This window comes from Dysidea avara, chromosome 4, assembly GCF_963678975.1.
Source record: "Dysidea avara chromosome 4, odDysAvar1.4, whole genome shotgun sequence".
Classification (NCBI taxonomy): domain Eukaryota; kingdom Metazoa; phylum Porifera; class Demospongiae; order Dictyoceratida; family Dysideidae; genus Dysidea; species Dysidea avara.
The window spans coordinates 13,206,049-13,230,176 of NC_089275.1; the positions used below are offsets into that span (position 1 = coordinate 13,206,049).

The window sequence follows — 24,128 nt, forward strand, 5'->3', positions numbered from 1 at the left end:
TGGGAAAATCATTAATTTGCCCAATGTTCAAAAAAGGAAACAGAAAGGATCCATCAAATTATTGGTCACTGTCTCTTGCTAGTGTATATGTAGTAAAGTCATGGAACATATTATATACAGCAATATCATGTCACATATAGAATCAAATAATACATGCAATTTGGATTTTGGAGACGGCGTTCTGCTGAGTTACAGTTATTGCAAACAATCCACGATCTAGCTTACAATATAAATCAAAACAGCCAAACAGACATGATTTTACCTGATTTCAGTAAAGCTATTGACAAAGTATCGCACCATCACTTGCTTCTAAAATTGAACTATATATTATGGAGTAAGAGGTAATATACTAAACTGGATTACATTTTTTCTGACTGGACATACACAGTGTTGTGTGTGGTGGATGCACCTCCACCCCCTGTAATGTTTTAAGTGGTGTCCCACAAGGTTCTGTACTAGGACCTCTGTTATTTCTTATATGTATATGTAAGTGATATTGTACAGGAATTACTGTAAGTTCTATTTGTCACTTATACGCTGATGACTACATACTATATAGGAGAATTGACAGTTTTACAGATGTTAGAGCCTTGCAAGATGATCTGCAACATTTGGAACTATGGGAGAAAAAGTGGATAATGTCTTTCAACATCAATTAATGTATGGTTATATCAATAACTCTTTAAAAACCCCAATGCATGCTAATTACACCCTTCATGGAAAACAACTTACTATGGTCGAGTGAGCCATATTAATTGATTCCAAGCTATCTTTTAACCAGCACATGGACAATGTGTGCAAAAAGGCAAACTCTGTATTAAGTTTTGTAAGGAGAAATTTCACAAATTGCTCATGTAAAATCAAAGAAGATCTGTATCTTACATGTGTCAAATCCACTTTGGAATATGCAGCTACAGCTTGGGCACCTTATAGCAGACAGTGAATTAAAAAACTGGAGTCTGTACAAAGACAGGTAGCTCATTTTGTGATGCATGATTATTACCAAACTAGCAGTGTATCAAACATGTTATTACGTCTTAATTGGAATACCATGGAAACACACTTCAAACATCTGAGACTTCAAATGTTGCACAAAATTATTCATAGTAGCGTGGATGTCTCACTATCTAGCTATATAACATATAGAACAAGGCATACCATCGGCAGTGACCTTAAATTTATACAGTCAGACACAGTTATTGATGCATACAAGTACAGCTCCTTTCCTACATCAATTCGATTATGGAACAATTTACCTAGAGATACTATAAGTAGTAACAATTTAGAAGACATTTAAATAATACTACATTGTAACTATAGCCTTAATTATTACACCTATTGTAACATACTCACTCATGTGGGTTCTACAATTATTACCTATAATAAGTAACTGGCTTATTAGCACCTGCTGTAATAAAACCATTCAAGAACCGGTTATTTCTGGTATTCTTGGTATATCAGTATGTGGTATTAATAAATATTAAATATTTAGTTAATCGGTTTTAAAAATATATTTCACAACAACTAAATGCCGGTATACTGCCCACCTCTAGATGTATGCATTGTATATGTACTGCGGTTGGCAAAAAGACACATTTTGGGATTAAGCGACATCAAACAGTGAAGAAATCATGCTCGTAGCTATATCCATTATTGAGCTATGCTTGGCTAAAGGCATCAGTTAGTCAGAATAAAATTCCGTTAAATAGAAAATTGGTTAAACTCCATATAACTTTTTGGAAGGGTTGGGGTTGGTCAGAAGACATTTTTAGGCTTGGCTGTGCCTAACCAATATACTGCCAAACTGTCATGAAGGCAAATCGATGCTGGTTTTAGGGTGATAGTTTTGGCTGGAAAAGCCCAGTTCTACATGATCCCTAATATATACCATACTGTATGATGATTTAAACAGGTGTTAAATCTGCACACAACTACATTAACTGTTAATTGTCATTTTTGATGGAAACTGTTTCATGGCACTTTTGCTCTGTATGTGTTTTTTTTGTGAAAATCCTGCCCACGCTTTTTTCACATGCAGTGATCTCATTAGCACTGTTGCTGCTTCAAGTGTCTCGTTTGCTAGGGCGCCCAAAAAAAACATGGGAACAGCCTCCTTGAAATCATCATCCCTAACCAGGTCCTTTAGTCGGGAGTTTACCTGTGTTAGAATGGCCTTCTCCTGGTCAACAGTGTTCTGTCATTAGCATTACCCAACAACTGCAGGGATATCTGTATGCCTCCAATCACTTCCGCAGGTTGCTCCAGCTCATCTTCCCTCTCAAAGACATCGACAAGCAGGTTTGCTGCATCCATCCAAAAAGTTCTGTAGGTAGCTTGCAACCCAGTCTGCTCTACGAGTGGTCATGGGGATAAGATACATAATGGCTAGTTCCCACTGCTGAATCTAACTTGAGGCATTTCAGCCTACATGATTCAGGAGCTCCATACTTCTTGACACATGATACTCTATCACTGTTCTTTGACTTAAATGCCATTTTAACAAAGGCTGACTAGCTGCTTTGTTTGATCTCTACTGGTCACACGAAAGTCCACAAATGGTTCTTCATCTTTGTTTTTGCTGCTGGTTGCTTCAGAAACAGTCTCTCTTCTTTTGTTAATAGGAGAATTGGTGCCAGGTACTATGTCTAGAGACAAATTATGGTACTGTTTTGCAGTAGACTGACTATAATAACCTTATCCTTTTGACCCCAAATGCCACTATAGTGGCTTTGGTTCTTAAAAACTACACTTATTTTACGTAAAATACGCATGTGAACATATAACACTTGGGATACTGCTAATCCGCATATGAACCACCTATCATTCCATGGTTAGCATTGCTAAACTACTGACAGTGAATAACAGATCTACAATATCATAAAACCTTCACTAACCTCTCTTTATTTCTTCTACCCATTTGACAAGTAGTGTCATCATAATTCTCATCATGAAAAAAAAAAATGGTCCCAACACACATTCGCCTTATATTATGTTCGATCATGCTACAACGTTCGAAGAACATGGTTAACCACAGCATGACGTTGTCCAAACTGTTTACTCATAGGATATTCCGTTTATGATCTTGAATGCATGTGCATTGTGAGAGCCACTAGTGATGAAACACATTTTATTAATTTTCAAAGGGTTAAAAGAAAAGATTGAGGTACTCTGTTAGAGCAGTTGGTTGAATGTTCCAATAGAACAATCAACACACATAACACTATTGAGAATACTCTGTCTTGTGCATGCCATTCTTTAGGCTCATATAATATAGCTAGCTGAACTACTCGTGACTGCCTCTTACTGTATCCCTATACAACACTAGTCCACTCAGAAAGCAGTATGATTTGCACAGAACCACTCTACATCAAAATTTTCAGTCTGAAACATATGTAATATCTTTTGAGACACACTGCTCAATAAATGTACTACCCTGGTGCACCCCCTTTCCACCACTCCTGAACTGTTCATATCATTCATTGCTCTTGTTGTGAACTAACAACTGTTACTAATTGAATGGGAGTAGGCCATAGTACATTCATAGCTACCCAATTTTTGGTTGTAAGAATGTAGTGTCTCCTAGCAGCTAAGTGGTAGTTAATAAGCCATAAACCAAACAATCATTTTTTTAATAGCTAGGACATTACGTCTGAGTAAACTGATTTAATTACAGTCAGACAAAGAAGCTATTTTAACTACAAATTCCCAATGACCGACTGTTATTTGTTTCTGACTAAGTCACTGCTTTGCAAACTAGCCAGAGTACTACGTATATTTCATTGTGCACTTTAGCATCTGCATCTCTGCCTGCATGGCATTGGTGCTATTGCACAGGTTTTGCGATGGTATACTTTGTCTCTTAATACATGATTTTAATCAAACATCTATGCGCTTGTAAACCAGAGGAGTATGGTTATGCATCATACATAGCCTATGATGTAATACTACATGTTACTGCATACCCACACTTGGCATTTGAAATTAGTATTATCATCTAGCCTTTTTGTCACATTCACGAGAAGTATGCATAAGGTCAGACAAAATTGATTCATCGTTTCTCATCACCAGCCTGCATCACCTTCCACCCTGTCACCTCCAAATTCAGTACTGCTATTAATCATGTTTGCTAACATTTTCAATGTTTAGACGAACTATAGACACCAATGATATGTAACAAGTTTAAAATTATTCTACAATAATGTTTAGTCCTTATAATTCCTAGCTACTTTTCCGACACTACCTATTCCTCAGTGGCGTAGGAAGCATGGGTGCAACGGGTGCTGGAGCACCCCCCACCAATTTGTCTGCATGCGCTGCAAAGTAATTAAATAGATCACGTGATCAGGCAAAAGGGATTCTGACGGTCACGATGATGATTCCGATGTTGCAGCTCGCCATTGGCTAGCTGTCTAACACTAGCGCGATTATTTGTGATTCAGAAGAAGTATAGAAAATGATGGATTCACAATCCAACACGATGTCACGTGTCTCCCACGTGCAGAGATGGATAGGATTGGAGTACAAGATTCCAATTAATATATTCCAGTTATAAAGTTTACGGAAGCGACAAAGGCAAAGGTGATGACACAGCAAACACCGCTAGTAGCAGTAATAATGTAGATAATATTGAATTAAAAGCTTTAAGGTGTGTACTGTGTGTCAGTACCCAAGTACTTGTGTTGGGTATACCCCACCTACCTGTTTACTGATGGTAGCTGTTACAGTTACAACAACAGAAAAATCGATCCTTCTCTAGTCTATAAAGTGTTAATTAAGTAGTCTGGGAGTGCATGTTAGCTGAGCAACCTGTTGCTTCAGAACAGAATTGATGATTTAATTGTTAAAGCATTTACATTTAACACTAGGAAATAAATCAATAAATATAACTGATAAATGACAATATTTATATAATTTGGCCAAGGCCGTTCTTCCATTCTAGAGTATACACGCAATATAATACATAGTGAGACATTTATACCAGTACAGTTGCATGTAAATTATTGTAATACAATGTTATAGGCTATTAATCCATGTTTGCAATTTAGGTAGCTACTGTGCTATGTTCATGCATGTTTGTGATCATTGTTTTGTCCATAAATATGTAATTTCCAATGATTTGAGCCATACAATTCTGAAAATGTCGTTAATGTCTGGGGGGCTGTCCAGACCCCCTGCCAGTGCGTCCACTTTTCACCTCAGCAACCCTGCCTGAAATATCTTCCTATGCCTCTGCCACCTACCACCACCACCCTCTCCATTTTGAAATTCTTTTTTACCAAGGGATTACAACTCCTTTGAAATCTCGTACAGCTTCTTTGAAATCTTGTAGAAATCTGAAATCTTAGCTGATTTTGAAATCTGAAATGTTGTGATATTTTATGCACACTTTAGTAAATTTAGCATTGGGTCTTGTATGGCTTCTAGAGATTTAGAAATTTGAAATCTTCACTCACGAAAGTTTCCTGACATTTTCGAATACTAAGTGTCTCATGATCTGGATACTACGAAGTTGTTTTGCTCTGAAATTTTGCCATAAAATCTTAGAAATCTTGGGAAAAGTTGAAGATTTGAAATCTCGTACAGGGATTTTACGAGTTGCCAACCCCTTGCCTTTTACTAGTATACATTCACCCGTGATTGAATTTGAAGCATTCTACCCACTGACACTATTGAATCCCAATCTGTATGAGTATTTCAAACTATATAATTTAATGACTTGTGATTTGTATTTTTTTCTGAATACTTCAGTTTGTTACAATACTCACAATCACAGCCCATCACTTCAAGTTCAGTTAAGGAAATGTTTGTGATGTGTGACCAACCTCCTCTGGCCTAGGCTCTACCATGGGAAAGACTTCTGAGTGACAATATACAATTCTGTGATGCTTACCTCCATTCCTACCTACCCCCCAATCACTTGTCTATGGAGTTCACTAGGTTAGCTACCCTCTCATGTTGCACATTCTCACAAACTTTAAGAACAATCTATGGCTCAGGTATATGGAGTACGTTTTCAAATTCCAGACACCACATAATAATGGACTGCATCTAATTCCAGACACCACATAATAATGCACTGCATCTAATTCCAGACACCACAACCCATGTACTGTATCTACACTAGGCCTGTGCCTATTATGCCAGCATAATGTTCAGAATAATAGGTCACCAATTTCATGAGAATAATTCCAGAATAATAGGATGGTTACAGACTTAATTTTAGAATTATCGGATGTTCATGGGATAATCGGTTGAAGTAAGGGTGTGTCTATTTTTAATTAGCTAGAAGAAAGAGTTAAGTTACTAAGAATGATATATAGCTGGCATTATTACTGCATATGAGTGCTGGATGAAAAGCCTCTAAAAGATCGATATACTCTAATAGAACACTCAAATTCTCTAATAGACAGTCAGATCATCAGTTTCATGTCAACAATGTGCAGCCAGCATCAGAGATGTAACTGCATTATCCTAAAACTTGTGTATCTTACACCAGTGTATCTTCTTCAAGTCTTTGAACATGCTGATATCATTATTATCTACCAAACTTAGCATGTAGCTATAGCTACAGCTTCAATACAATAATAATATTATTGAACAGTTCAATTACTATTGCAGATATTCTCTTTGTCTGTTATAACAATTTATGGCTAGAAAAATAGTTCGTTTATGGCTATTAATTAATTCTGGCACTACTTATAGCAGCATCTTGAAAACTAAGCAATGCAATATTATGGAATATTAGGCTAGATACATGAATAAAAATAAATAGGAGAAATTTTTAGGAAATTCTGGGAAAATGGGTAAAATTTTTAGCATAAAAGGCTCATGCCTAAGCTACATTGGGTATCTATTTGCAGTGTGGGTAAGAGATGACACCTAATTGTCTAGCTAATAACCACGAATGATTCAGCACTATAGTGTCAACAAGTGTAACTCATTAGGGTCTTAACTCACTGTAAAAATTGTTTAATAGGCAATGGTCGTCATACAGACTGGAGTGAGCTGCCAGACCTAAGAAGATTGATTTAGCCATTTGAAGCAAAGAAAACAACAGCTGTGACATTTAGGAGTGGAAGCCTAGAGAAAATGTTACAGAATTTCTGTCTACCCTGCATGCGAATTTTTGTTAGCTAACGTTTCTTTGCAATGTGGAAGTAACTCCTTCGTTGTCCAGCATATGCATCACTGCTCCATTGATTGATGGTCCAGGCCTCAAAAAGTGCAGCTCTCTAATCCACAGTGGCTGCGCTATGCTCCTGTTTTTATGCAAGAACAAGTAATGCAGGTATTTCAAAGTATCACTGTTTCAATTGCAGCTAGTAGCCTGGTCCTAACGATGTCCATGTGATGATGTCCATCGAATGACCAGTTACTCTGCACATCGTATTGTATAGCAGGTTATTTTCGAACCAGAAATTTTTACACAAGAAGCAAAATATGAACTTTGAAGGATTTTACTTTGAAGAGTGCATATTTCAAAATTCAAATAAACAAAAATTCGTGTCACAAATTATGAAGATACGTGAATGTTTGCCAAAAACTGACTTACTGATGGAGTAATCCCATCCCTGTGCACTGGAGAGAAGATTGAGTGGACTAAATTCACTTGCTCGATCACGCTCAATCGTAGCAAGCTATCTACCATAGATTCTAGAGCAGACAGCATCAGTTTCCATTCTGGATCACCTGTTTTCTGGATATTGGCACAATAACGATTGAGTTTACCCATTATCATCAGTAATATTGAGCTACAAACTCGAGGAATATGCAACCGGATCCCTGAAAGTTGGATTATTGTTTTTACTTGCGGAATTTATTTTCGAAGAACAATCTGGTGTGGAATTTATTTTCAAAGAGAAGGGTCTCTTCAAAACATCCAAAAATAAATCCCTCCGAAAATTACCAACCATACGGTACTCAATGCATATCAAAACATTAAATTTAGTCAAATTTTCATACATTGTATTTGTATGTCTTCACGGTTATGTTGCGGAGATGGGATATGGTTCATTGTACTCCTTGATAACAAGAAATTCACGTAGTATGAAATAGAGTGTACTGGGACAAAGGGAAAAATGGAGTCTTGTATGACAAAATTGAGATGTGTACTAATACACTAAAAACTGTCGGTATTTTCGCACTTTTTGACCATTTAACCACTCAGTTAGGGTGGATTCTTAATCAGTAAACTCCAAAACCTCCAACACATGGTATGATACCAAGTTTGGCTAATTTGGTTTGAGAGTAATAAGTTGTACTCTCGGGGTTTGTCCATCCAAGTAAATAAAATTCTTCAATGGAGTTTTGTATGGAGTGCATATTATGTTGTAATCAACAGTGGATATATCAAAACTTGTGTCAAGTTTGCCACAAAAATTAAATTACATGTATACGAAAATTGACTCTAAGTTACCAGTAGAGTCTCTCTTCCTACTTGATATAAAATACATTGCTACAAACCTCAGTCCACTAGAACCCCTGTGGCATCGAGTAGCATCCGAAAAGTAGCTCTCTGGGAAGTACATAGGTATTCAGTGTGTCTATTCAAATATATGAAGTTTTTCTTACAAACGTTTGACCCACCAGAGCAATGGCAAATACTGTCGCAATCCACATAAATTTCACACCAACCTGGTGCTGCTAGAATGCTCTAAATAATGCTACCCGTTTTAATGGGGATTCCCCATGTGTGATTTAGAACCGTAGCAATAAATGAGCCATGTGCAATCATCAACGTGAATTGTATGGGAGTTATTTGCAATCAACGGACTTCAAACTGCAAGAGCAGTGACTTCCTGGATAAAAGTGTATTGAACAAAAGAAAGCTGAAGGTTAGAAATTGTTAATTCCACCCATTTTTTTTGGAAAAGTCTAATGTGTAAGGTGTAATGAAATGTTACACTTTAACAACATGTGTTTTGCATAGAAAATGTATTGAATAAACGAAATATACATATGGCTTCATTTGACAAAATGTACAGGCTAGTTTTGATATGATAAATGGTACTGTGGCAACAAAAGTTCGGGTGGCATTTTAGAGTAATTCAAGGGCTTTATTTTGTTGTATATATTTTGCTATAGAGATTATGAGTGCTAATACTTGTACTACTGCGTTTTGTATTATTGTGTAAAATACATGTATTTTGTATAATAGGGAAGGGAAAATGGCTGTCGATGAGGTTTTTCAATTGACCAGTTCAGCCAAGCTGTTAAAATGATATAGACTATCACCCCATTCACACTATCCCGGGTTAGTCAGAGTGTTTTCAACTCGAGTTATTGAACTCGAGTCGGCACTTGTTCACACTACTGCATCTGACACGAGCTCGATAGTGCGGGCGCCGAATAATAAAAAGCTAAGACAAGTGCAATAGCTTTTGATTATTTAGACGCTTAATAAAAGGCACCATATCTGTAGCAAGGAAGCGAAGAACCAGCTGAAATACACCACGTTTAAGCTAGTGGATGCTCCTTTCTCCAGTATTATTAACATGTTATTCGAGCGTAATTGTCACAAAGTCTACTATAACTACGGTACGTTGTAGCCATTGTGAAGAACAGGTTTAGAACACATATGATAATGAAGAAGTTTGCTGATGGTACGGACATTATTTTGCTTAATCACAGAAAACTGTAATTTTCACAAACTAACCTGCAGAACTGCTTTTGTTTCATTGTAACACTAATTTAGCGAAGGTTAATGGCTATCAAGACATCGAAATAGCTCAGAGCGTTCCTTTCCAAATATCTGCCCATTCAATTCACCATAGAAAAAGTAAGTGATTTTCAACCTTAAAATGATGACCTTAAATTCGCTGATTTCCTTCTGCTATAGCTCAATTTGATGGCTGTTCACTAGTACTGCTCTTTCCAAATCTGGTTCGGAATCTGAGGTATCTATCATGTGTCACGGGTTATTACGCCTATTATTGCATGCCCCCGAAATGCCCAATACAATATGTATGGGGAAATTTGCTACACCCGGTCAATTTAGGCCATTTTGATGAGCCTAAATTTCCGTGAATTGGATTTCTTTTGGCATTATTGTACTCACAGAGAGTTACTCTACATGTAGCAAATTCAGAAAGTTACTAAACGGACTCGAGGTAGGCAGTACACAATAATTAATTTAATTTTTAATGGTTTTTCAATCAAAATGTATTGGACATGCCTGTTCCACTTGGCATTTTTGCCATGAACAAAAGTATAGCAAACATCCTCAAACTTCTTCATAATGTAGAATATCATATCAAAACATTTCTCAACTACCATACATTATAAAAATCCATAACATAAAATATATACGAAAATGACACCGTTTATTAAACACGGCATCATAACTTCCGCATACTGTAATTTACGGAGATCTGGTATGGCTCATCAGAACCCTTGATAAATGGTGAATCAAGTGATATATAGGAGTTTGTGAAGTTACCAAGAGAAAAGCCATGATAGAGCCTTGTATCGCCAAATTACGCATTCAGATACGTAATAAAACAGTGGGAAACCCTGTTTTTTTTGATATGTTTCATAATGTAACTTGGTATAATAATTGGTTATAGTACGTTCACGTTGAGCTGAATCCTCAAAAACATTTAATAACTCATGGATGCAATTACACACGATCTTGAAATTTGGCTCATTTGTAGTACTGCTTGATCCGCTAAAAATATTTCAAAATCTTTTTGTTCAAATGTTTGACATAATATTTATGGCCAATCATAATTTTCACAATACATTTCCTATGGGGAAGCCATATAAGTACAGTGTCCATTACAGCCCTTTCCCGAACTTGTAATGGAGCCAAACCGTATGTGTCTGTTGTTGACACCTTTGCTGTTACCAATAATCATCTGGTTAGCTGAAATGCTAACTCTGTTGAGAAAAAATCCACTTTTAACTTTTAGCTGTTTTTCAGGATTCAGCTCAACGTGAACATACTATAGGCACTTACTTCGGGTGGATTCTTAATCAGCAAGTATTGACACATAGAATGATACCAAGTTTAGCAAATTTGGTTGAAGGAGGTCGCTTTTGGGGGGTTTTCCCACCCGAGTAGTTAAATTCTCCAATATAAATTGCATGGGGGCGCATATTATGTTGTAATCAATAGTAAATAAATGTTACTATGGTAACACTAGAGCATTACTTCGGGCGGAATCGTGTAGAGCAATTCAAGGGCTTTAATTTTTTGTATAATGTCCTGTAGAGATTATAGTTGCTAATGGTTGCTTTTTTGCATTTTCTGTATTTAGTACAAAATGCATGTATTTACATAGGGCAAGAAATTTTAATTTTTTATTTATTAAAGCTTTACAGCACAAGTGCTGAAGGTCTGTAGGACACCTGGTCCTACAGCCCTGCTCAAAGACATTAGATACTAAGACATCAGCTAAATGATGGCTGTCAACAAGGTTTTTCAACCAACTGGTTTGACTAAGCTAAGACTACCAAAATGACATGGAGTTGATTTTTAGCTGTTATAATAAATAATAGTAAAATTTGATGTTATATAATTACAATTCAGCAAGTTTTGATATGTACTCACTAGTCTCGCGTAGCCAGACCCTTTTCTTTCTTTTGTGTGGGGGCGGGGAAAGAAAAGGGTCTGGTAAACATAGTATAGCATCATCGTTGGCCTATCCCAAGATTGTAGGGATTCCACTGCGCAGTTTCCGGATTGTTGATTGGCACGAATGACGTGATTTGCTATTATTTGCGTCATTTGCATCCTGTTACCACAGCTACTAATGAAATATCTATGGTAACAGGACGCAAATGCAGCAGATCACGTCATTCGCACCCACAAACAATCCGGAAGCTGCGCAGTAGAATCCCCACAATCTCGGGATAGCCCAACGACGACGCTATACTATGTTCACCAGACCCTTTTCTTTCCCCGCCCCCACACAAAAGAAAGAAAAGGGTCTGGCTACGCGAGACCAGGAGCTCATCGAGTCCGTAGGACGAGGGAGCATGTAACTCATACTCACAACGTAAACAGCAAAATTCAAACATGGCGGACATTTCTTAACATAGTATATTCCTTATATAGTAAAAGTTGTATCGTAGGGTAAAGAATTACGTAATAATCATGCCACAAATATGCAGCGCCTGGATTAATTCGTAAAAGAAAGAGATGGCAAGGGAGGAAACGTCGAGGAAAGGGCTTAACTAACGGGGTGAAATAGTGACAAGATGTTTTGGAGACTGCTAGGAAACATTCTTGCTTACCGCGTAATGTAAGTGGGCCGGCTATCAGTCCACGGCGGCAGCACAGAATATCTGCAATAAATACTGAAGGAATCGAGTTTCATCGCTCAGTGCTGGAGCAAGAAGACTACAGTATTGTGCCAGCAGTAATGGGTTTAGCGAGCATGCGCGGTATGTTTTTATCCTTATACGGTTACTGTTTAAATTACTATTAATAAATTACGACGCCATGTTTGAATTTCGCCGTTTACGGAGTTACATGCTCCCTCGTCCTACGGACTCGATGAGCTCCTGGCGAGACTAATGTACTCACTGTATGGCCGACAGAAGCAAGTTGTATTGTTAATAGCTATGAGTTGGCCAGTTCGAAATGCGTTCACACTGTACGCTAACCCGTGCCAGCCCACCTCTCCCTGTCGTGCCGTGCTGGACCCGGTTCGGTACGGCTCGATTGATTCACACTGCAATCTGTTTCGAGCCGTGCCGTACTCTACCCAGGTTAGAGGGTAGCGTGAACGGGGTGTATGTTTTAGGTTGTTTTGATGTATAATTCCTAAGAACTAAGGATGAAATGCAGTGTCATGAAAAATGTTTTTATGGCTTCATTTGACAAATCCTAATAGCATGTTTTGACATGGATTAAATCATCACCCATTAATCAAATGTTACGGGCCCCACACTAACGCTAGCAATACTTAGACTATACACCTAACACATCAACTTACTGCAATCGGTATCAATCACGAAGCAGCCACACCTTTCGCCGACATTTTTTTCTGTAAGTAAGGAATGAAACAATTAGAGTCTAGTTGTGGGCGCGTCTATAATGTACCTAGCAGCTGGCACCATATTATCTGTGCTGGCACGTGGCACCCTAGCACTTCTAAAATTCGTCACCTGTGGATGTCCCGTTATAACGGATGGTTGAATACACCGTAAGTGGACATATAGAGTTTTATCAGTGTGCCTAATGAATATTTTCGCTTATCAGTTTTAGGTGGATGTACGTTGTCAGGACCAGCCTCAGTTGGTCAATGCTGCTGTATTTAGGGAGACTTCTGGCTGATCACCCAGCCTTTGAGGTGTACAGCGGAAAACCTGGACATAGCAGTTATTATGGGGGACATGACAAGAGCTGCTAAGTTGTTGATAAAGTTGGGACTGAAGCCATTTCTGTATCTTGGGCTATATAGTGGCATATATCACTTCAGTATGCCATTATGGTGAGTGTGTGTAGTGTATCAAGGGGGTATCCCTCCAGTAGCCACTATACAATATTTAAATCTGCAACCACCATCAAACTGATAGGCCTACTTTATTCCACGGACTGGACTGGACCGGACTCACGAACTGAGCTGAAAACAGCTTTTAAACAATAATCCCCAGGAATTATCCATCTCTTGCAACACTGGAGACACCACTATCGACCTACAACTGTGCTGCTTCTGGCTCTTCCTTACAAGTCATGACACTAGCGCATGCACTAATTAATTAGAATACGCTTACGATACATGTGTACTAGCAGTGATACAGCGTGATAGAGGCTATTCTTGTAGCGTAGATGTTTTCCTTTGTTGCTTTAGCACTAGTGTTAGCTACAGCTGTAGAGATGAGCCAGTAATTATTCTTAGCAGATGGCTAGGTGGCACCACCAGGCAAGGTGATGGGGCTATGCAAATAATCTGGCTCATCACTACAACCCTAACGCTAGTGTTAAGTACTGAAGCAACAAAGGAAAACATGTACGCTACAACAATAGCCTCTGTCACGCTTTATCACTGCGAGTACACGTGTATCGTAAATGTATTCTAATTGATTAGTGCATGCGCTAGTGTCATCTGACTTGTAAGGAAGAGCAGTACCAGCAGTTATAGCTTGATAGTAATGTCTCTAGTGTTGCAAGAGATGGATAATTCCTGGATTATTGTTTAAGGCTGTTTCCAGCAAAGTCCACGAGTCTAGTCCATGTATGCACTAATGTCATGACTTGTAAGGAAGAACCAGCAGCAGCACAGTTGTAGCTTGGTAGTGGTGTCTCCAGTGTTGCAAGAGATGGATAATTCCTGGATTGTTGTTTAAAAGCTGTTTCCAGCTCAGTCTGCGAGTCCAGTCCAGTCCAGTCCGTGGAATAAAGTAGGCCAAACTGATTGGTCAATGAACAAGGCCAATTCTACATGAATGACAATCGTCAAACTGTTGACCCAGCATGGTCAAAGCATAGATAATATATGTGTTCCTATGGGACTGGAAATGCATGTTAAATTATTTACACGTACTATATACGTTATTTACCTATCCTTGTTACAGTGCTTCAATACGTACATTGAAATGTACTGGCTGTTTTGAGCTTTTAGGCTATCTCTTCTGCTGCCTTCTCCCCTCTTCTGCTGCCTTTTCCCGTTTGTTTGAAGACCAGTTTAAAGACGTGGACATTCCTTTTACATTGTTTATCGTTTTACATTGTGTGCTAGGAGAAATTCATTTGACAATGGGACAATGGCAGGTACACTTCAGCTAATACAGTTGTATTTCAGCAGCAGTACTATTAGCCAACTTCTCGTCATACACCTCATTTACACAGCCACCAAAGAAATGTGTGATACATTGAGATAGATTTTATGCCACAGTACTGCTTAGCTTGAACTAAACAATTGCACAAAGTAGTACCTGTTTCGTTTTTTATTTTATTATTTTTTTTATTTTTTTTTTATAGAAGTAGTGAACAATGCTACACTTTCTGTTTCTTCAGGAAATTTGCACAATTGTTTTGAAACACCATATTTCACCTTTAAACCTGAATTGTCTGATGCTATAGTTTACTAGTAGTCAGTGTCCCTACTGTCCAGCCTCCAATTAGTGTAGGTGGTAATTAACCCAGCTGTAAACAACAAACACTAATTTGCAGGTTCCAAGGTCAGCAAAATGTGTAAGATATTTAGAACTCTTAAGTCAGGTACGTTCCACATCTCGGTATCGTCTCGCAACAAAACGTGGCCTATCACACTACTCTCACGTGATTCATAAAAAAATTTCACCCAAACGTACAACATCCTCCCCCCGTTGACCACATATTGGTCAACAAGGGAATATCAAATTACAACAACAAAAAAAACTCTAAATCACAAACGTTATATAATACTGATAATAGTCTACTGGTCATCCTCTGGAACTGTCAATGTCTTCAGTCATCACTGCTCTTATAAAACTATTTGCCTTCTGAGCAGCTCTCCTAGATGGTCGTACATCACTTGGCTGAACTTGACTGTAGGACGCATCCTCCTTAGATCGAGGGTCATTATTGTTGTTACTAACATTCTTGTCAACAAAGCATTCTGCACTTGACTGGGGATTCTTGGACTGGACTGTATTACTCTTATCATTTTCTACTGGTTTAGCCCGACAACATTCTTCTAACGGGTATAAGCACTTCAATGGCCGTCTCAGTAAAGTTGGTTGGGTGTCCCTCGATGGCACCTTCAATACGGCTCCTCTTACAAGACCATCTCCTCCTCTGATCAACTCGTGTATTCTCACCATTTTCCCAAATCCTCTAGGAGAAGATTCATTGTGCATCAGTACCACTTGGCCTTCTTGTAAAACATCATCATTTGTACCATTACCACTATACCGGTGGCATTCCCTGAGCTGCAGCAAATACTCTGTTTTCCATCTCTTCCAAAAATGGTTGAGAACCTTGTTGAGGTGGTCCATCCTCCTACTCAGGGAATCGTGTGTGACCTGCACATTATAGTCACTGTCATTCACTACATGCTGAAAGCTCGAGTCAGGTAAACTGAGTATTCTCCTGCCAACAATAAGATGAGATGGAGTAAGTGGCTCCTCTACGTCTTCCGAAGACACAAATGACAAAGGTCTGGAGTTGATTATCATTTCGACTTCAGTTAAGGCTGTCATCAACTCCTCATACGTCAATCTCGCCCTGCCAATTGTCTTACGCAGACATCTCTTCACACTCTTTATCATTCGCTCTAACACGCCTCCCCACCAAGGGGCCTTCTCTAAGTTAAAACACCATTCTAAGCCCATCCCTGCTGTAAACTGCTGTACTTCTGTCTGATTCAATATTTTCTCGATAGTCTTGGCAGCAGCCTTGAATGTCTTTCCATTATCAGAAACTAGCTTACGGGGAAAGCCTCTTCGTGCCGTAAATCGTTTAAAACTCCGAATGAATGTTTGAGCTGTCAAGTTAGGTACAAGTTCCAAATGCACGGCCCTAGTGACACAACAGGTATACAAACAAATCCAGACCTTACCAACATCAGTTATCTCATGGCTCTTAACATACAGTGGCCCAGCAAAGTCCACTCCCGTGTATGTAAAGGCAGGGGCTTCTCTTACCCTGAATTCTGGTAAAGATGGAGCTGGTGGCGTTGGACATGGTGGACCTTCCAACTTACGACAGACGACACACTGATACAGGATGTGCCTCACAAATTGTCTGCCTCGGATAATCCAAAACTTGGCTCTAATCTGCGTCAAGGTCTCCTTCACTCCATTATGTCCAACCCTCTCATGGGCATCTCTTACCACCAATTCAGTGAAGTAATGTTGCTTGCACAACAAAGCAGGATGCTTGGCATTGTATGAAATGTCGGCATTACCAAGTCTGCCCTTACATCGCCATATTTTCCCATCAAGAAAAAGACCGAACTGCATCCTCCAGGTTGGGAAATTCTTATGGTTACCTAAATCCCTCTGTGATTCCCTTACCCATAGGTTTTCAGCATTCATAACTTCAGACGCAGTTAATTCCTTGGGCAGGGAGGTACTGTTCTTCTGTAACCTTGACATACATTGGTTCACAAACCTGAGGACACATGCGGTTACTCGCAGTAGCCTGCTAAACTTACTAAAGTTCTCCAGTTTGATCACATGCGTAAGGCCAGTTGATTCACTAGAACTCAAAAGTATGTGTGAGCTACTAGGTTGCACTGCCTTCAGCTCTGCAGCACATGCTTCTGGCATGATTAATTCCTCCTCCTCTACTAAGTTAGACTCACTGCTCAAATCAACAAGCCAGCTTGGTCCATGTCTCCACAGGACATTACCTCTTAACTCTGAGGGAGTCATTCCTCTTGATGGTATATCCGCAGGGTTTTCCCTGCCTGGACAGTGAAGCCAGCAATCTGCCGCCACGAGTCTCCTTATCTCAATTACACGATTCTGAACAAATTGTTTCCATTCCTTTTCCACGCCTCGAATCCAATACAGAGCAACCTTGGAGTCAGTGAAGCAAGTTATCGAACTAAAAGTTATCTCGCGTTCAAGTGCAGTGAGTACACTTGCCATTAAGTTGGCCAGGAGTAGTGCCGACAACAATTCTAACCTAGGAATAGTTTGTCGTTCAACCGGGGAGACCCTAGTCTTGGAAGCTACAAATTCCACTGAGCTACCCACATTTGTCTCAATTCTCATGTACACCACGGCAGCATACGCTCGAGATGACGCATCACAAAATCCGTACAAAGTGTATTTACCAGAGGACTTACTTAAGCTCCAGCTGTAGCACCTGGGAATAGTGACCATGACACTATGAAAGCCAGTCACTAATGACTTCCACTTGCTCAGTAACTCTCCCGCTAGTGGTTCATCCCAATCAATCTTACTCAAGCATAGATCCTGGAATAGCATCTTGAACTGGACCGTGATAAGTGAAATGAACCCCAGTGGGTCATAGAACTTACAGCCAATACCCACTATACGTCTCTTCGTTGGCTCCATGTTCCTCAAAGTGATAGCTAGTTCACTCAAATCAAAGACCAATTGGTCTTGTACATAGTTCCACCTTACTCCAAGTATCTTCTGTTCTCCACCTTCATTGCTCTGTGCTCTACCTAAGACATCTTTTGTGTATGTCTTGTCTTCTTCAACTACACTACTACTATTTGATGAGTTCACTTCAACTAAATCATGCCCTTCACTTGACTCTATACGACTCTGCAGGCTCTGGGAGTTACTAACAAACTTCCTTAAGTTGAACCCTCCTTCAGCTAACACCTTCTTTGACTTGCCATAGAGTTCAAAGGCTGCTTCTTCATCACTAGCACCATAGGTGATATCATCAACATAAATGGAACGTGTGAAAAGATTCACAAACTCAGGATGGTTCTCTCTGTACTCCTCTACATGGTGCTTAATGGTGGCATTCAGGAGAAATGGGCTCACAGACACACCAAATACTACTCGTGTGAATCTAAATGTTGTGACCCTTGGCCGCTCCTTCTTGATGTCATCAACCCAGAGGAAGCGAAGAACATCTCTGTCATGTGGTGCAACAGATACCATTAAGAAAGCCTTTTCTATATCGGCTGCCAGTGCGACACGGTGTGTGCGAAACCTCAACAGAATGTCCATTATACTTTGACCAAATTTTGGTCCAGCATATAGGTAATCATTTAGGGAAGAACCATTGCTCTTGGCAGAGGCATCGTATACAATTCTTAGTTTGGTTGTTGACTTGTCCTCTCTAACAACAGGGTGGTGCGGTAGGTAGTGGACCATGCTGTTCTGGATTGCCTTGTCACTCACAATCTCCACTATCCCCTTATCAAGTTGCTCTCGGATAACCTTGTCATATTGTTGGAATACATCAGGCAACTGTCTCAATCTTCTCAGCAATCCTGTAAGCCTCTTCAATGACAATTCATAATTGGAAGAAAGCGCACCATGAGTCTCCTTCCATGGTAGAGCAACCTCATACCTACCATCCTTGAATGATATCCGCCTCTCGAACTCCGCATAAACATCAGGCGTGTCTTGGTTTACTCCCAAGGACTCAAGATCCCAGAATTTCTTAAGGGTACTGTCCAAACTCTGTCCAGATTCCTCTGGCATGTATGCATCTACCATTAGCAAGTGAGTTGATACGAGATTGCATGTGGTCTGACACGACAGCCCAGGTACTGGGCCAGAGAGCACCCATCCAAGACGAGTCTGCATTGCTATGGGTCCATCACCTTCATGAATCACCTTTCCTGTGATGAGCTTCCAATAATGGTCAAGTCCAATCAGCATGTCCACCTCCAAAGGTTCGGTAGTACAACAATAGTCTGCCAGATCCAATTCAGATAAATGTCTATGATGTTCGGCCACATATGATAGCGGTTGGTTGGAGAGAGGCTCACAAATTTGTGGCACTGACAAGAAGTATAGCTTGAGGACTCCACCACCACGCAAACTCAGACTAACCGCAACTACATCACAAGACTGCTTGCTCCCCTTGTCTGACCCAAAGGTATTAATTAACATAGTCTCAGAACTGCGCGGGGTCAATGACAATCACTCTTTCAGCTTCTCAGTAACGTACGACCGTTGGCTCCCGCTATCGAACAATATTCGAACACTCATTGATACACTTGGATTATCAGGATTGAGAACATCCACTCGTGCAGTCTGCAGCAGTACTGGCATCTTAGAGCTGGCACATTGTAATGAGGTGGTAGTAGGTGTGGTAGAGTTTACTGACCCCAATGATTGGGCCTGAAGTGTTGAATGACCAGTGACACTAGTTGTAGAACTTCTGGTAGTGTTTCTCGCCACCTCTCCAGTGCAGATGCTAACATGGTGTCTGCCGCCACAGCTAGAACACTTCAGTGTTGATCGGCACTCACGACTAGTGTGGTTTCTTCGCAGGCATACAAAACATCTACCAGATCTTTTAAGTATTTGCTTACGTTCTGCTGGCTCGATCACCGTTTTGCATGAGGTAGATGCATGTCCCTGACGGCAGAATGAGCACCTTGGAGAAAATGAATCATTCGCCATTAGCGTTGAAGAAGTAGGGAAACTCCTACTCACAGCTCTGGCAGGTCGATTACTATTACCACCTTGACTAGCAATACTTGCAGCCCTCTCTCTAGCCTTAATCTCAGCATCTATCAACTGCATCAGTTCATCCAGCTGCCAACGATCATCTCTCACCGATCGGCTAATAATGAGTCGGAATTCTTGTGGCAACTTGCCCATAATGATGGGTGATAACAGACTTCCGTAAGATTCAGCTAAGACTCCTAGTACACTCAGTCCTCTCACTTGTGATTCTACCAAGTCATAAAAATGACGTAACCCCTTAAGATTATACTGAGAGGTTACCGCATCAATGTTAACCAGTGCCTCCATGTGCTTGCTCACTATCTCCTTGGTGGTACCAAATCATCTCTTCAATATGGCTACAGCCTCACCATAGTTGGGACCAGTTAACTTTAAACCAGATATTGCTTCTGCTGCTGTACCTTCTAACAGTGTGTTTAAATAATTAAACTTGTCTACATCAGACAGGCCGGGATGGCTATGAACCGAAGACACGAATGAATCCCAAAACGGAGCCCACTTTGTGAGATCACCATTAAACCGTTTAAGTGTAAGCTTTGGTAACTTCACCTTAGTTACATGTCCTAGTGGTGCATGATATGCAAGGGGGCTGACACTTGTATCTGGCAAACTCACAAGGGGCAAGGCAGGTGTTGTCATTACACTAGGTGAGAAGGGGGCCATCGTACCGGCAACTGTATGAGGAGGAATCAATGGTAGCTTAAAAGGAAGAGACCCAGCAATACTACTAGTATACGTCAACGAAACAGTAGGTGGAGCTATAGATATCACTGGAGTGCTGGATGATACACTGGTTGTGACTGGAGCTTCTGGTGATGTACTTGCTGGGGTAGTACTAACAGTACTAGTGACTACAGAGGTGGTTGGGTAAGATACCACGGTTGATGGGACACTGGTGACAGTTGCAGAACTACTGCTCGGGACATCACTGACAACTGCTGAAGTATCACCACTTGTGAGACTAGTGGTGGTCGTGGAAGATTCACCACTCGGTGTGACTGGGGTACTAAGGGTTGTTCTCCTGGCCTCGATAGCATTTGTAGCATCTATTATGGACCTCTGTACCCTTTCCCTGAAAATGTCTGCCTGTTCAATTTCACTATCAAGCTCTTCATCTGGGACCAATTCTAAAATCTGATCATCAATTTGCTTCACTGTCTCTAGTTTCTCTTCAAGTGCAAGTTTGCACTGTCTCAATTTTGTTATGATTGCTTCCCCTTCATCAGTGGATTCAATAGCTTCATAAAGTTCTGTGATAGTGCGCTTTGTGGAACCTCTATGTCCACCCCGAACCCTTTTCTTTCTACTAAGAATCTCTACTTCTGACATTATACATTAACTACTGTTATACAAATGACTTTGGCTTCGGCGTATCCGTGGTTACTCGTCCTCTTCACCAGGATTTCCGCGGATTTTCACTCTCTAATTAGAGAGCACCAACTAAATAGAAAACAACGCAACAATCAGTACTTAACGAATTCTTTCACTCGCCTCTCGGGGTACCATTCACCCGGTACCAAGGAATTCTCGTTTAGGAATAAGATCGAGCGGTGACTGTCGAATTTCACTTCCTATTCTGGCTACGGGGTGAATCCGTGGGTCGCTTGTTCGACTCCTGCTCGTAGGACCATGTAAGATATTTAGAACTCTAAGTCAGGTACGTTCCACATCTCGGTATCGTCTCGCAACAAAACGTGGCCTATCACACGACTCTCACGTGACTCATAATAAATTTTCACCCAAACGTACAACAAAATGTTCCACCTATAGAAACTATAAAGTTTTGCACCAAAAAGATATGTGGACACATGGATGGCCCATGACGTCACTATAGGGACATTTCCAATCCACATGTCATGTATTATCTATGGTCAAAGCTGCATGAGTAAGGGATGTACAAATGTGTAGCAAAACAGATGGGACCATAACATCATAGAAGCAAATATATTTTTGATGAAACTTACTGGTCAAAATCAAAAATCTATTACAACCGGCTTTGACCTCAGTGTCTATTGGAATGACACCTCCTTTGTGTAGTGTGTGTATGTATGTGTGTGTGTGTGCATTGGTGTTTCAGAAACAACTTTGATTGTACACATACAGACACATGTGCTCTACTATAATTTTATCCTTGTCCAAATTGGTTTGTGATGTCTTAGCTCAGGAAGAGATTCAAGGCTGGGTATTGTATGCTGTAATAAAGTACACACTGTACTAAACTATCCTGTAGTTGACTGTATTGTGTACTAGTGTACATTACAAGTACACAGCTTGTGATTTTCAAAGGGCTTTTCACATATGTTCAGATATTTTGAAGAGGCTCTTCTCTTTGAGAATAAATTCCCAAGACCTGCTGTTCTTTGAAAATAAATTTCTACAATTAAAAGTGATTTGCCTTCATGTGATCAAACATATTGGCATAGACACATCATCACTCATCAAAATCCTATAATGACAGATCTGGATCAGCTGTTTACTAGCTATTGACACAATAATGAACCATCACAATCACTAATACCAAGAGTGCATGTATATATATATCTAATCAAAAACAGCCAAGCTGTAAAAAAGGTGCGGCCCCCAAAAAGGCCATGGTGAAAAAAGATGTGAAATCCAAGGTGGCGGCCAAGAAATGGCTGTGATGGTAGGTTAATGGTTACATTTTAATAACAACAATTCAGGTGAATTTGGTGCCAAGACCAAGCGGCACAAAATTCACCTGAATTGTCGTTATTAAAATGTAACCATTAACCTACCATCACAGCCATTTCTTGGCCGCCACCTTGGATTCTTGGATTTCACATCTTTTTTCACCATGGCCTTTTTGGGGGCCGCACCTTTTTTTATAGCTTGGCTGTTTTTGATTAGATATCACTTCTTTTTGTATTTGTATACTGCAAAGCCGGCCTATGGCTGGCTTTGGGGCTTTTTTAACCCATGTGTTTTTTTCTTCACTACAGGAAGAAGAAAAGAACTTAAAGAAGATTTTTATTTTAGTGCTTCAATTATTTTTGATTTTATTAGTAATTATACAAATTATATACATATATTTATTACATGCCCATTATGCCCCACAGGATATTTTTTTGCAGCTGATCTCTCTACTGGGTGACTTGAAATGTAGCTGAACTATATACAGGATGGTTTCTTTGTAGCTGAACTCTCTACAAGGTAACCTCTTCTAGCTGGTCTCTCTACAGGGTATTTTGTTTCTAGCTGAACTCTCTACAGGTGATTTGTTTGCAGCTAAACTCTCTACATGGTGGTGTCTTTGTAGCCGAACTCTCTACATGATGGTTTCTTTGTAGCTGAACTCTCTATAAGGTGACTTCGTCTAGCTGAACTCTCTACAGGGTGATTTTTTTGTAGCTGAACTCTCTGGAGGGTGATTTGTTTGCAGCTGAACTGTCTACATGATGGTTTCTTTGTAGCTGAACTCTCTACAAGGTGACTTCGTCCAGCTGATCTCTCTATGGGGTGATTTGTTTCTAGCTGAACTCTCCACAGGTGATTTTGTTTGCAGCTAAACTCTCTACATGGTGGTTTCTTTGTAGCTGAACTCCCTACATGATGGTTTCTTTGTAGCTGAACTCTCTACAAGGTAACTTCTTCTCTACAGGGTGATTTGTTGTAGTTGAATTCTCTACAAGGTGGTTTGTATGAGGCTGAACTCTCTACATGGCGGTTTCTTTGTAGCTGAATTCTCTACAGAGTGATTTGTTTGCAGCTGAACTCTCTACATGATGGTTTCTTTGTAACTGAACACTCTACAAGGTGACTTCTTCTAGCTGATCTCTCTACAGGGTAATTTGTTTGTAACTGAACTCTGTACAAGTGCGTTTTTGTGGGTGATCTCACTGCAGGTTGATTTGTTTGTAGCTGAACTCTCTAAAGGGTGATTTTGCTTGTAGCTGAACTCCTTGCATTGTATCTAGTTTCTAGCTGATCTCTCTACAGGGTGATTTGTTTGTAGCTAATCTCTCTACAAGTTGATTTGTGTGTAGCTGATCTCTCTGCAGGTTGATTAATTTGCAGCCGATCTCTCTACAAGGTAATTTGTT

General features: G+C 39.9%; 4 protein-coding genes across 10 annotated transcripts in view; 1 reads left to right on the forward strand and 3 right to left on the reverse strand.

Moving 5' to 3' along the window:
• Positions 1–13,022, reverse strand: part of LOC136253054 (uncharacterized) — a 150,373-nt gene extending 137,351 nt beyond the window's left edge. For all 3 annotated transcript variants that reach the window (XM_066045636.1, XM_066045637.1, XM_066045635.1), the window contains exon 1: positions 12,942–13,022. The gene's annotated coding sequence lies outside the window, so the exon portion shown is untranslated. The remainder of the gene's footprint in view (positions 1–12,941) is intronic.
• Positions 12,061–24,128, forward strand: part of LOC136253060 (uncharacterized) — a 32,124-nt gene continuing 20,056 nt past the window's right edge. For 4 of the 5 annotated variants that reach the window (XM_066045658.1, XM_066045661.1, XM_066045660.1 and 1 more), the window contains exons 1-2: positions 12,061–13,151; positions 13,208–13,439. The gene's annotated coding sequence lies outside the window, so the exon portion shown is untranslated. The remainder of the gene's footprint in view (positions 13,152–13,207; positions 13,440–24,128) is intronic. The other variant, XM_066045659.1, reaches the window with a different exon arrangement.
• LOC136253568 (uncharacterized) lies at positions 15,373–19,485 on the reverse strand. The gene has a single exon (XM_066046234.1). The coding sequence runs from the start codon at positions 19,483–19,485 to the stop codon at positions 15,373–15,375; it is 4,113 nt and encodes a 1,370-aa protein (XP_065902306.1).
• LOC136253569 (uncharacterized) lies at positions 19,516–20,355 on the reverse strand. Its single transcript, XM_066046235.1, has one exon. It carries the CDS (start codon positions 20,353–20,355, stop codon positions 19,516–19,518), a length of 840 nt encoding a protein of 279 aa, XP_065902307.1.

What these genes read in the sequence shown, in the direction of transcription:
- LOC136253569 (XM_066046235.1), bottom strand. Translation starts at nt 20,355, where the DNA reads ATGGAGGCACTGGTTAACATTGATGCGGTAACCTCTCAGTATAATCTT.
- LOC136253568 (XM_066046234.1), bottom strand. Translation starts at nt 19,485, where the DNA reads ATGTTAATTAATACCTTTGGGTCAGACAAGGGGAGCAAGCAGTCTTGT.